Source organism: Mytilus edulis, chromosome 2 (genome assembly GCF_963676685.1).
Source record: "Mytilus edulis chromosome 2, xbMytEdul2.2, whole genome shotgun sequence".
In the NCBI taxonomy this organism is placed as follows: domain Eukaryota; kingdom Metazoa; phylum Mollusca; class Bivalvia; order Mytilida; family Mytilidae; genus Mytilus; species Mytilus edulis.
In genome coordinates this window covers 40,926,946-40,940,224 of record NC_092345.1, presented here as the reverse complement: position 1 = coordinate 40,940,224, position 13,279 = coordinate 40,926,946, and the positions used below count along the sequence as shown (strand labels likewise).

Genomic DNA, 13,279 nt, shown 5'->3' with positions numbered 1-13,279 from the left:
CCCGTCGTCTTTTAGACGGGACGTATTATGGTATACCATTGTCCGTCCGTCTGTCCGTCCGTCCGTCGTCCACATTTCGGACAATAACTCAAAAGCGCTTTCACCATTTTCCATGAAACTTAAGTGAATTGTTTATATCTATTGACGTAAGCTCCCTTTCGTTTTTTTTTAATTTCAGATTTTAAGTTTTGGATTTATGGGGCTTTATTCATAAAAAAGGGGGGATTTTCAACACTTCGGACAATAACTCAAAAAGGCTTTCACCAATTTCCATGAAACTTTGGTGAATTGTTTATATCTATTGGTGTAAGCTCCCTTTCAATTTTTATAAATTTCAGAATTTAAGTTTTGGATTTATGGGGCTTTATTCATAAAAAAAGGGGGATTTTCAACACTTCGGACAATAACTCAAAAAGGCTTTCACCAATGTCCATGAAACTTTGGTGAATGTTTATATCTATTGATGTAAGCTCCCTTTCAATTTTGATAAATTTCAGATTTTAAGTTTTGGATTTATGGGGCTTTATTCATAAAAAAAGGAGGATTATTTTACATTTCCGTGTTATGAATTTTTATGCTTAAAAAAGGGGGGATTTTCCAATTTTGGGACAATAACTAACACTTCCACAAAATTTTATGCAACTTTGATAAATTGTTTATATCTATTGACATAAGCTCCCTTTCCATTTTTACAAATTTTAGATTTAACGTTTTCTTAAGTAATGAATTTTATACTTAAAAAAGGGGGATTTTATGAAACTTTGGTGAATATATTAATGTAACATCCCTTTTGATTTGTATATATATTTCTAGTTGATCATATAAATTTATTTAAAGCATAAAAGACAAGTTAAAAGAGCAACGGGCGTATCATGCGCTAAAGCGCAGCCCTTTTTAGCTCACCTGGCCCAAAGGGCCAAGTGAACTTTTCTCATCACTTGGCGTCCGTCCTCCGTCATCCGTCGTCCGTCGTCGTCGTCGTCCGTCGTTAGCTTTTACAAAAATCTTCTCCTCTGAAACCACTGGGCCAATTTTTACCAAACTTGGCCACATAGGGGTAAAATGCAGTTTTTGGCTTATAACTCAAAAACCAAAGCATTTAGAGCAAATCTGACATGGGGTAAAATTCTTAATCAGGTCAACATATCTGCCCTGAAATTTTGAGATGAATCGGACAACCCATTGATAGGTTGCTGCCCCTGAATTGGTAATTTTAAGGAAATTTTGCTGTTTTTGGTTATTATCTTGAATATTATCATAGATAGAGATAAATTTTAAACAGCAAAAATGTTCTGTAAAGTAAGATCTACAAATAAGTCAACAGGACCAAAATGGTCTGTTGACCCCTTTAGGAGTAATTGCCCTTTATAGTCATTTTTTTACCATTTTTCCTAAATCTTAGTCATCTTTTACAAAAATCTTCTCCTCTGAAACTACTGGGCCAAATTAAACCAAACTTTACCAAAATTATCATTGGGGTATCTGGTTAAAAAATTGTGTCCGGTGACCTGGCAAACCAACCAAGATGGCCGCCATGGCTAAAAATAGAACATGGGGTAAAATGCAGCTTTGACTTATCACTCAAAAACCAAAGCATTTAGAGCAATTCTGACATCGGGTAAAATTGTTTATCAGGTCAAGATCTATCTGCCCTGAAATTTTGAGATGAATTGGACAACCCGTTGATAGGTTGCTGCCCCTGAATTGGTAATTTTAAGGACATTTTGCTGTTTTTGGTTATTATCTTGAATGTTATTATTAATAAAGATAAACTGTAAACAGCAAAAGTGTTCAGCAAAGTAAGATCTACAAATAAGTCAACAAGACCAAAATGGTCTGTTGATTTCTTTAGGAGTTATTGCCCTTTATATTCAATTTTAACCATTTTTCGTAAATCTTAGTTATCTTTTACAAAAATCTTCTCCTCTGAAACTACTGGGCCAAATTAAACCAAACTTGGCCACAATCATCATTGGGGTATCTAGTTTAAAGGTAATTTTAAGGAAATTTTGCTGTTTTTGGTTATTGTCTTGAATATTATTATAGATAGAGATAAACTGTAAACATCAATAATGTTAAGCAAAGTAAGATTTACAAATAAGTCAACATGACGGAAATGGTCAATTGACCTCTAAGGAGTTATTGTCCTTTATAGTCAATTTTTAACAATTTTCATAAAATTTGTAAATTTTAACTAACATTTTCCACTGAAACTACTGGGCCAAGTTCATTATAGATAGAGATAATTGTAAGTAGCAAGAATGTTCAGTAAAATAAGATGTACAAACACATCACCATCACCAAAACACAATTATGCCATGAATCCATCTGCATCCTTTGTTTAATATTCACATAGACCAAGGTGAGCGACACAGGCTCTTTAGAGCCTCTAGTTTATTTATTACTTGAGTTTGTATATCATTTTTATGGTGTTATGAAACTTATTCAAAATGCTTATTACCACAAAACACAGATCAAGTTGGAAGTTTGGTGGCCTCACTTTTACCGTTCTAGAGTTATGTCCTTTTACAAATGGAAAATTGCTTGATTTTTGTTTCCATTCTCAAACTTAAGTTTGCCTCAACCAAATGTTATGAAACTCAGATCAATTTCAAATTTGGGTACTGTCACTTTTACAGTTGATTTATGTCCCTTTATAATGTTGTATGCAAGTGTGGGCATCATCTGTGTCCCATGGACACATTCCCTTTTTTTTCATAACCTTTTTGCAAATCCCAGTGTAGACAAAACTGGATGTCTAATGCAAATTGCACAAACCTATAGCAATATAAATTTAAGCACACGTACAGTTTGCTTTATAGTCTGGATGCCTTGATTTTATCTATCATATCTTCATATTTTGTTTCCTGGATGCATTCAATTATTCTCCACTCGTTATTAAAGCTGTCTGTACTTATGTTGTACAGATAAGTTCAAAGTCCAATTTCCATGTGAAGTCAAACCCTGAGTCATGCAACTTTCATATTAGGTATTTTTCTTGCGAGTAACACACTAGCTTCATTGGGACCTCTTATAAGAGACTTATCAAATTTTATGAATTTATTTATTTTACTTAAATTAATTCAAATATTCTACTTGGTTTTGAATAATATTTTATTTTTAGAAGTTTTATGAATACTCTACTTGTTAGTACTGAGAATATATGCAATTTTAAATAAAAATCCATGTATTTGCATAAGAATACTATGTTACATACAAATGTAACATAAACATAATGTGTGTCAAAGAATTAAAATTCAGAGGACAAAGTATGATATCTTTAATCTCAACAGAATCTGGGAGAAGTTTTAAAAATATATATTTTAAAAATGTTGTGCTTAAAATGGTATATTTTGTCAAGTGTTAACATTTCTAAGAATTTTAGTGTTATTCTTAGAATTTTAGTATTTTAACAGGAGCAAGAATACATTCAGTTAGGTGATGAGTTAATGGACATTGTTTGGGAAATGCATCAAACTAAAGATGGTTGGAAACTAGAGAAGGGAGATAACCCAGAAGATGGCATTGTTCACAGTATATACAATAAAAAAATTAAGAGGAAAGTTTATAGACTACAGGTATGTCAAATGCTAAAAGAAGGATTGCATTTCATAAAATTTTAATATATATATATATATATATATATATATATAAAGATCACTATAATAAATGTTCTTGTGTATAGAAATATATATAGATTACTAAAAAATCCAACATTTAAAATATTCCCATTTTATAAAATGAATATGGGTTGTGACATTACACGAGAAGTCAAGGAAAAACATTTTATTTCAAAATTTAAATCACGATTGAATGCAAACTATACATTTTCTATTGTGTAATAATGACGCTCCATACTTCTATATATAGACTAAGTGTAATACGATTTATCTCCCTTTATATACTCAACGACAACTATGACGTTACATACCTACCGTTACATAGTTACGTTAATCATGTATAGTTTCACCTGAAGATTGTTATTTAAACATGAAAGTACTAGTGAATTAAAACTATTCATACCGGAAATGTTGGATTTTTTAGTAATCTATATATATATATATATACACATGTAATATACTGCAGCTGTGCTATTTGAGCAGTCAAATTGCATTGACCATATATTCATATGTGATATATACAGTCACTGACCGTATATCACCTTGTTTATGACGTTGACAATGTGTTTCCGTAGAGTTTTATTTATGACGTCAATAAAACATACAGGTTCGCAGCAATTTTATGTTGTCCGCTCACAATTAAAGAATGACAGTTTTTACCCTAAATACTTCATTTTGAACAGTTATAAGAGTTGCAGTATATAAAGAATAACCATACATTGTCTCGAAATATCAATCTGTTATTTGTACTTGGCTCGAAACAGGTAGAAATGCTCGGCACAGCCTCGCTTTCTACCTGTTCAAATAACATTGATATTTCGAGACAATGTATGGTTATTCTATATATAGTAGTCATGTTGAATTAATGCCTCAGTGGTCTCCTTGTTAAGCTTGCAGTCACATTGAGTCCCTTGGAAAGATTAAATATAAGACTTCAAAATTGTTACATTGTATTTGCTATTTTTCCACTAAGATGTAAATTAATGGTAAGCATTTTTTATTGATCATATTTATATTTATACATATATAAGTAAATTGTTGTACTCAAGAAGAGAGTAACAGTCAGGATTCTACTTTGTCAAAAATATCTCCCTATGACGCCAGTTCATTTTCACAATCGTAGAAATGGAAGCCATTGTAGGGATGACCCGCTGCCAATTTTGCTCTTTAAAACCGATAAATTTATCCACATAGCACCATTACGATCCTTATATGTCAGTTGTATTTTAAAAGACAAATGTATCTACTAGCTAATGAGCATCAGTTAATGATCTTGTCTGCATTGATTCAACTTAAAACTATTGTCTGATCGGTTGTCAGGTGGAATTTTTTTAAAATACTTAAACATTTTAAAAAAAAAGGGCAGACTATAAATTTTCAGCGGTCGAAGATTATAAACCCTAGTTATCACACACAAAAAATTATATTTTTTCGAAGATATACATTTTCATCATCCAACTTAAAAGACTGTCATCAAGCACTTTCAGTAAAAAAAAATAGCTATTCGAACACACCTGCTCTTATGTTTTAAAGTCAACCTGTAGCTATGATATATAAAAATGATAGAATCTGAAGGGAGATGATATATCAAATACTCTTGCTTTGTACGTTTTAAAGACAAAATATACACCTCAAACACGCCCTAACATAAAAAGGTGCACTCGATTTTCTCTTTTCAATACAATTGTTACACATTTTTTGGAATTATTTCTTGAGTCACATAATGGAAGGGCAGACGCGAAAATTACTGAACTAATAGATTGATATGTTCTCTGTCCGTGGTAATTTTTGTTTTAAAATTGGAGCGTATGCATTTTCTACATCCAACTTGATAGATACCCATGTCGTCAATTTGATATCTAATTGTTCTGCATTACTTAAATACTATGTAATAGATAAATTGAAAAATTATGCAAATGGTGTTTTTTAAATAAAACACTTAGTAATTGAGAAGAAAATTGTTGTTTTATTTGTTTCGATTAACTTTTAAAATTGTTGTTACTATAGTAAACATTACAGTAAGCATTTATCTCCTTCCCTAACAAAGAGCTTCGATTCTTTTGTTCTATTTCAACTGGGTTTCCACCTGGTAATTGTATGTAATGGTTAATAACTGACCAAAGAGCTAATAAAGCTCTCCTCATCACTTGGCGCCCATGAATGTTCTTTAACTTATAAAAAATCGTCTCATCTGAAATTGCTGGACCAAAGCTAACGAAACTTGGCCATAATCATCATTGGGGTATTTAGTTTTAAAATTGTGATCACCTTGCCTTCGAGCCAATTTGACAGACAGTGCTAAAAATATAACATAGCAGTAAAATGCAAGTTGGTCTATAATTTTAAATTGCTTATAACAGGGAACATTTGACTGACCAGAAATGTGGAGGTTTACCTATTGTTCATAACAAACTGTCAGATGACTTCTGATAGGAGTTATCAGCCATAAATTTTACCATTTTCTTTTTCATTTTTGCCAATTATCTTCAAAATCATAATAGATAGTTAGACACTTTTATGAAAATAGCCAAAAATGATCAGCAAGACAATAACATGAATAAGTCAACATGACTGAAATAGTCAACAAACGCCTTAACAGCCTATTGTCTTTTCACGAAGATTTTCTCCAATGTTTCTAGTTTTTATACGACTGCAATTTTTTTGTTGTTGGGTATAATGCTATGTCTTTGTCGTCGTTGTCTGTGTCGTTGTCATCCAAAACACATTTGGAGTCAAAACAATAACTAAAGTTAAAGTATAAGGATCTCTATGAAATTTTGCAAGACAGTTTAATATCACAAAAGGAAGTTTGGGATTGATTTTGGAAGTCATGGTACCAACAGTTTAGGAATTAGGGGCACAAAAGGGGCTAAAAACAACCATTTTTTTAGTTTCTGGACAATAAATTGTGTGTAAGTGTATGTATCTCTCTAAAATTGTACTGAAAGATTACATACCACAAAGGGAAGTCTGGGATTGATTTTGAGTGTTATGGTACCAACATCTTAGAAATAAAGGGGCCAAAATGGGCCAAAAACAAGCACTTTTGTAGTTTCTGGACAATAACTTGTGTATAAGTGTATGGATCTCTATAAAATTGTACCACAAGGTTCCATACCACATAGGGAAAGCTGGGATTGAGTTTTGGGGAATTTGCCACAAACATGCAGGGATAAGGGGCAAAAAACAATCATTTTTCTAGTTTCCAGACAATAACTTGTGTGTAAGTGTATGTATCTCTCTTAAATTGTACTGCAAGACTACATACCAAAAAGGGAAGGCTGGCATTTATTTTGAGTGTTATGGTACCAACAATTTATGCTTCAGACCTTGTATGCAAGATGTCTTATGTTACAAAGTTTCTATTTGTCATATGACCATTTTTCATCTTTTTATTATTTTTTCTTCTTTTACATTACAGTACCGGTATATAAACTGGTCATATTTAATACCTCATTTTCATGTGTCAGCTTGAAAAATCTGTTTATTTTTTTGTCATGTGAAATACTTAGGTATTATGAGTAATTGTGGATTCAGTATAAATATGGGGAAAATCAATATTTTTCACTCAAGCATGAACAGACTTTAATTGCTGAAAAATGGGGTAAAACAGTACATTAAATGCTATTACTTAGACAACAATAATATGTTCTCTTGTACCCATTAATGTAAAAAGCTGCAAACAGGCATTGTTTCTGAGTAAATTTGGATAGATATTTTTTATGAAACAGTGTATTTTGGACAGGTTAATCATTATTTTATGCATTGTTCCTGAGTGAATTTGGATAGATATTTTTTTTATGAAATAGTGTAGTTTGTACATGTTATTTATTATTTTATGCATTGTTCCTGAGTAAATTTGGATAGATATTTTTTTTATGAAACAGTGTATTTTGTACATGTTATTCATCATTTTACAGAGTGAGGTAGATTTTAGAGCTCAATATTTATGGGAGGAGTGTGCCTATCAGTTAGAAGAGAATTCTCACTGGAACCCAACTTGTGTAGAAAGCAGAGTAAGTATGTTAAACTATATGCTGTTAATATTTCTGGTAGGTTAACAGTTGCATTGAATTTGAAACTTTTTTCACTGTCTTTTTTTTATATAAATAAGGCCATTAGTTTTCTCGTTTGAATTGTTTTACATTGTCTTATCAGGGCCTTTTATAGCTGACTATGATTTGCTCATTGTTGAAGGCCGTACAGTGACCTATAGTTGTTAATGCCTGTGTCATTTTGGTCTCTTGTGGACAGTTGTCTCATTGGCAATCATACCACATCTTCTTTTTTATATCAACTCAACTGATTATATTTTATTACGGAAATTGCTGTTACAAGCATTCCATTAATGTATTCTCTCGTTTTATTACCATGTGAAATATTTGTCAACATCAAGCTGTATGGTACTGTGGATTAATTTATTTTAGTGGGTACCAATTTTCATGGATTGAGGAACATTTTCATTTTTGTGGATATTTGATTACATGGCTTTGCCAAAGTCTGCATACATTTCTATATAACTTTTATATTATTCGTTGGACATTGAAATTTGTTAGTTTTAACATATTTTATTGTTCAAAATGACAAATGGATTAGACACAAGTTTTACAACTTAGTAATGTCTTCTCTGAAATTTGTTCCCAGGTTACCACGACAGGGGCGGATCCAGCCATTTTAAAAAGGGCAGGTTCCCAACCCAGGACAAAGAGCGGTTCCAACTATATGTCCCCATTCAAATGCATTGATCGTCTGAAAAAAAGTGGGGGTTCCAACCCCTGGAACCCTGCTCTGGATCCGCCACTGCATGAAATTCCTGAAAAATTGGTTTCTAACAAATAATAATGAATCCACAGTATTTTATCTTTACATTATTGTGTTTCTCAGGTCATCATACAAGTTTTAGATTTATTTAAGTGTTAGTTCATTTTTCCAGCTCTTTTTGAAATAGCCGGATTTAAGGGCTATTCCAGAAAAAAATGTATGGGGGTGTTGGAAGGCAGTTTTTGTCAGCACCTGCCACCCAGACAATTGTATTTGAGAATTATAGTGCATTATAGTGTGAAAAGTTGCTCTGATACCAATCACTCATGTATTATTAATATAATGTGCCTTCCAACCCCCCCCCCCCCCCCCCCCCCCCCAAACATTGTTTTCTGGAAAAGCCCTAACATAATTACTCATATAAATATATATATATCTCTCAAGTAATTTTTTATACGACCGCAAAATTTGAAAAATTTTTCGTCGTATATTGCTATCACGTTGGCGTCGTCGTCGTCGTCGTCGTCGTCGTCGTCGTCGTCGTCGTCGTCGTCCAAATACTTTTAGTTTTCGCACTCTAACTTTAGTAAAAGTGAATAGAAATCAATGAAATTTTAACCACAAAAGGAAGGTTGGGATTGATTTTAGAAGTTTTGGTCCCAACATTTTAGGAAATAGGGGCCAAAAAGGGCCCAAATAAGCATTTTCTTGGTTTTCGCACTATAACTTTAGTTTAAGTGAATAGAAATCTATGAAATTTTAACACAAGGTTTATGACCACAAAAGAGAGGTTGGGATTGATTTTGGGAGTTTTGGTTCCAACAGTTTAGGAATTAAGGGCCAAAAAAGGGCCCAAATAAGCATTATTCTTGGTTTTCGCACAATAACTTTAGTATAAGTAAATAGAAATCAATGAAATTTTAACACAAGGTTTATGACCACAAAAGGAAGGTTGGGATTGATTTTTGGAGTTGAGGTCACAACAGTTTATGAATTAAGGGCCAAAAAGGGGCCCAAATAAGCATTATTTTTGGTTTTTGCACCATAACTTTAGTATAAGTAAATAGAAATCTATGAAATTTAAACACAAGGTTTATGACCATAAAAGGAAGGTTGGGTTTGATTTTGGGAGTTTTGGTCCTAACAGTTTAGGAATAAGGGGCCCAAAGGGTCCAAAATTGAACTTTGTGTGATTTCATCAAAAATTGAATAATTGGGGTTCTTTGATATGCCGAATCTAACTATGTATGTAGATTCTTAATATTTGGTCCCGTTTTCAAATTGGTCTACATTAAGGTCCAAAGGGTCCAAAATTAAACTTAGTTTGATTTTAACAAAAATTGAATCCTTGGGGTTCTTTGATATGCTGAATTTAAAAATGTACTTAGATTTTTAATTATTGGCCTAGTTTTCAAGTTGGTCCAAATGGGGGTCCAAAATTAAACTTTGTTTGATTTCATCAAAAATTGAATAAATGGGTTCTTTGATATGCCAAATCTAACTGTGTATGTAGATTCTTAATTTTTGGTCCAGTTTTCAAATTGGTCTATATTAAGGTCCAAAGGGTCCAAAATTAAACTAAGTTTGATTTTAACAAAAATTAAATTCTTGGGCTTATTTGATATGCTTTATCTAAATATGTACTTTGATTTTTGATTATGGGCCCAGTTTTCAAGTTGGTCCAAATCAGGATTCAATATCAAGTATTGTGCAATAGCAAGAAATTTTCAATTGCACAGTATTGCACAATAGCAAGAAATATCTAATTGCACAATATTGTGCAATAGCAATTAAATTTCAATTGGAGTTATCTTTCTTTGTATAGAATAGTAGTTGATAATATATTTTGGAAATTTGCCAGACATGACTATGATGTCATTTTCTATTTTTTATTTGCCAATAACTTTATGTAAATAACTTCATTGGAAATTTGCCAATATAAAATGTTGCTGATGAAGCTTTTTTTCCTTATCTTATCTAAAATGTTTTTAGATAATGTATGTTGGACATTTGTCAGACATGACTATGATGTCATTTTCTATTTTTATTTGCCAATAACTTTATGTAAATAACTTCATTGGAAATTTGCCAATATAAAATGTTGCTGATGAAGTTTTTTTTATTGTTTTATACAATAAACAATGTATATTCACTTTTACTACCAACCAATCTTTACCATTCAGTGATAACAAGCACTTTATTTTACATTTTAATATTTTATGATGTATTTAAAAGAGTAGTTATTGTTGCAAACTCCATTAGAAATTTGAATTGATATCAGTTTTGGAAAAAGGGAAACGGGGATGTGAAAAAAAGGGGGGGGGGGTAAATTTTTCTCATTTCAGATTTCATAAATAAAAAGAAAATTTCTTCAAACATTTTTTTGAGAGGATTAATATTCAACAGCATAGTGAATTGCTCAAAGGCAAAAAAAAACTTTTAAGTTCATTAGACCACATTCATTCTGTGTCAGAAACCTATGCTGTGTCAACTATTTAATTTTAGATTTAAAAAGTTTGAAGAAGAAATCTTTAATTGATTTGTAAAATCTTGACATTTGTTTTGTGTAAAAAAAAAACCATGTAATGTCAAAAATTTGATCACAATCCAAATTCAGAGCTGTATCACGCTTGAATGTTTTGTCCATACTTGCCCCAACTGTTCAGGGTTCGACCTCTGCGGTCGTATAAAGCTGCGCCCTGCGGAGCACCTGGTTAAATAATATTTTCTCTTTGTCATAAGACAATTATATTCATTAAATTGTCATCTTTGTATGATTGAAACTTGAAAGTACCAGCTATAGTACAAAACTTTGTGTAAATGATACCTAATTATTGTCACCATTAACAATTCTGATTTAAGACTCCAACAGATATAATAGATATGGTGAAATTTCAGAAAACCGTAGGGTCAGCTAATTAATACCTGTATTAAACTATAACTGTTGGACAAATATATCAATAAAAAAATCTTAACTACTGTAAGACTGTTAAAGTGGAGTATCAGATAGTAGTTAAAAAGTCCTAAACCCAACATAACCTCTCTGAGAGACATGATGTCACATCCTGGAGTGGATATGTACATTTGTACCTGGCTATATTTGTTAATAAACAATAGAAAATTATAATCTCAACAAAAAACTGACAAAGGTATATTGAAAAATTGAAGGAAAATCATCCAAAGTACAAAACAAGTAACAATTTCAGGTTAAATAATTATTTACTACCTCTTTTGTGGATGGATATCTGCTTCTGACATGAAAGATCTTTTTACCAAACATTTAAAATGGAGAAAGCTGAAATGTAAAATATATGTCTTGTTATATATGTAGCCTTCTGGGAACAAAATAATTTTCATTCAAATGTACTGCATAGTCAGCTACACTGTTTTGTTGTTGGATGTTGATGGTATTAGAGATGATTTTTTAACATTATAAAATATTTATCATTGATATGATAGCTTTTGCATATGTGTAATGAGCGGAAGTACACAAGCCATAATTTCCCACCCAGGCTGATAACCCATATCAGGTGCATCTCATGCACAAAACCCATGATAGTGCCTCTCGTGCAAATTACTTCCGGTATTTCCAGTATCAGTTGTTTACTTTTCCATTGTGACGTCAGATTTTTTTATGACGACGTCAAAATTTACGGGAACTTTTGTGGGGATAGTTTAGTACTTGCTTAAACAAATGTCATTGACAATTATGAATCATTTTATAGTACAACAAACATGGAGTAATAATGATCATAAAACTCTTCCAAATTTTCAATGTTTCAAAATGCCTCTATGACCTCTATAGGAAATAATAACATAAGTAAATATTGAGGTAGTGATGTAATGGTTGGGCAATTATAGTGTATTTGTTGGATTCATAATTTAACTTCTTTTTTTTTAAAGTTTTTGACTGTTTTAGTTATTTCATTTGTTAATTTGCCATACATAAAACAATTGTCGGAAATATATGATAAAGAGATTAATACATGGCCTTTTCCATATCGGCTCGGGTATCATCCCTCGACCCATATCAGCACCTCGACTACTTCTCGGTCTGATATGGGGGTCTTGGGATGATACCTGGGCCGATATGGAAAAAGCCATGTATTAATCTCTATATAAACACCTAGCTTATTAAGGTCAACTGGTGCTGTGATTTCATTATTTTATTTATTTTTTAATTCAGGTATTACAAGCCATCAATGAAAATACAGACATAGCCTATACCATTGCAGCTGAAGCTGCTGGAGGTATTGTGGCAGCACGAGACTTTGTTAATCTACGAAGATGGGGAGAGAGAAATGGACAATATCTATCTTTAGTTACACACACCACTTTCTCAGGGATGCCTCATCAGAAAAAATATGTCAGGTATAACAGTAATTTGTATAATATAATTCAGAAATTTTTGCTTTGTTTTAATACCGAGATCCCTGAAAGTTCATAACTGAAAGATTGCACTTATGTTGAAGTTGTGCACCTGCTAATATGGAATGTTTTGAAGAATTTTTATCTTATTTTTCCATACTTGGGACCTTAGTAATTTTTCAGCAACTTTATGAAATAACTGTTTTGTGTAATCAAATCCTCCTACCAATTTTCAACGCCTGAAACTCAGCTGTTCTTCATCCTTTGAGATGTTTTTAAATTCAATTCAAATCTTTATTGCCATAAAACTACATATTTATAGTACCTGACACAACATTACAAAATGAAAATAAAATTATCAACAAGATTAATATACACCATAAAAGTAAATATTTTAAGAGTCCCCTGTCCTCAGTTCAATAGACTGTTTTAAAAAGGTTCCTAGCTTATTTACCTGAATGTGTGAAATTGGGTTGAGTATATATGTTATTTTATCTATGTCATTTAAATTTATAAAGTGGATATTCTCA

General features: G+C 31.9%; 1 protein-coding gene and 1 long non-coding RNA gene across 4 annotated transcripts in view; one reads left to right on the top strand and one right to left on the bottom strand.

Moving 5' to 3' along the window:
* LOC139510176 (uncharacterized) overlaps nt 1-11,680 on the bottom strand; it is a 30,013-nt gene extending 18,333 nt beyond the window's left edge. Inside the window, exon 1 of the long non-coding RNA XR_011661850.1 lies at nt 11,608-11,680. This is a non-coding gene — a long non-coding RNA (uncharacterized lncRNA). The remainder of the gene's footprint in view (nt 1-11,607) is intronic.
* Nucleotides 1-13,279, top strand: part of LOC139510174 (stAR-related lipid transfer protein 3-like) — a 137,639-nt gene that overhangs the window by 106,488 nt on the left and 17,872 nt on the right. For all 3 annotated transcript variants that reach the window (XM_071296532.1, XM_071296530.1, XM_071296531.1), the window contains exons 10-12: nt 3,417-3,578; nt 7,541-7,636; nt 12,568-12,752. In XM_071296532.1, the coding sequence (XP_071152633.1) occupies nt 3,417-3,578; nt 7,541-7,636; nt 12,568-12,752 (443 nt within the window). The remainder of the gene's footprint in view (nt 1-3,416; nt 3,579-7,540; nt 7,637-12,567; nt 12,753-13,279) is intronic.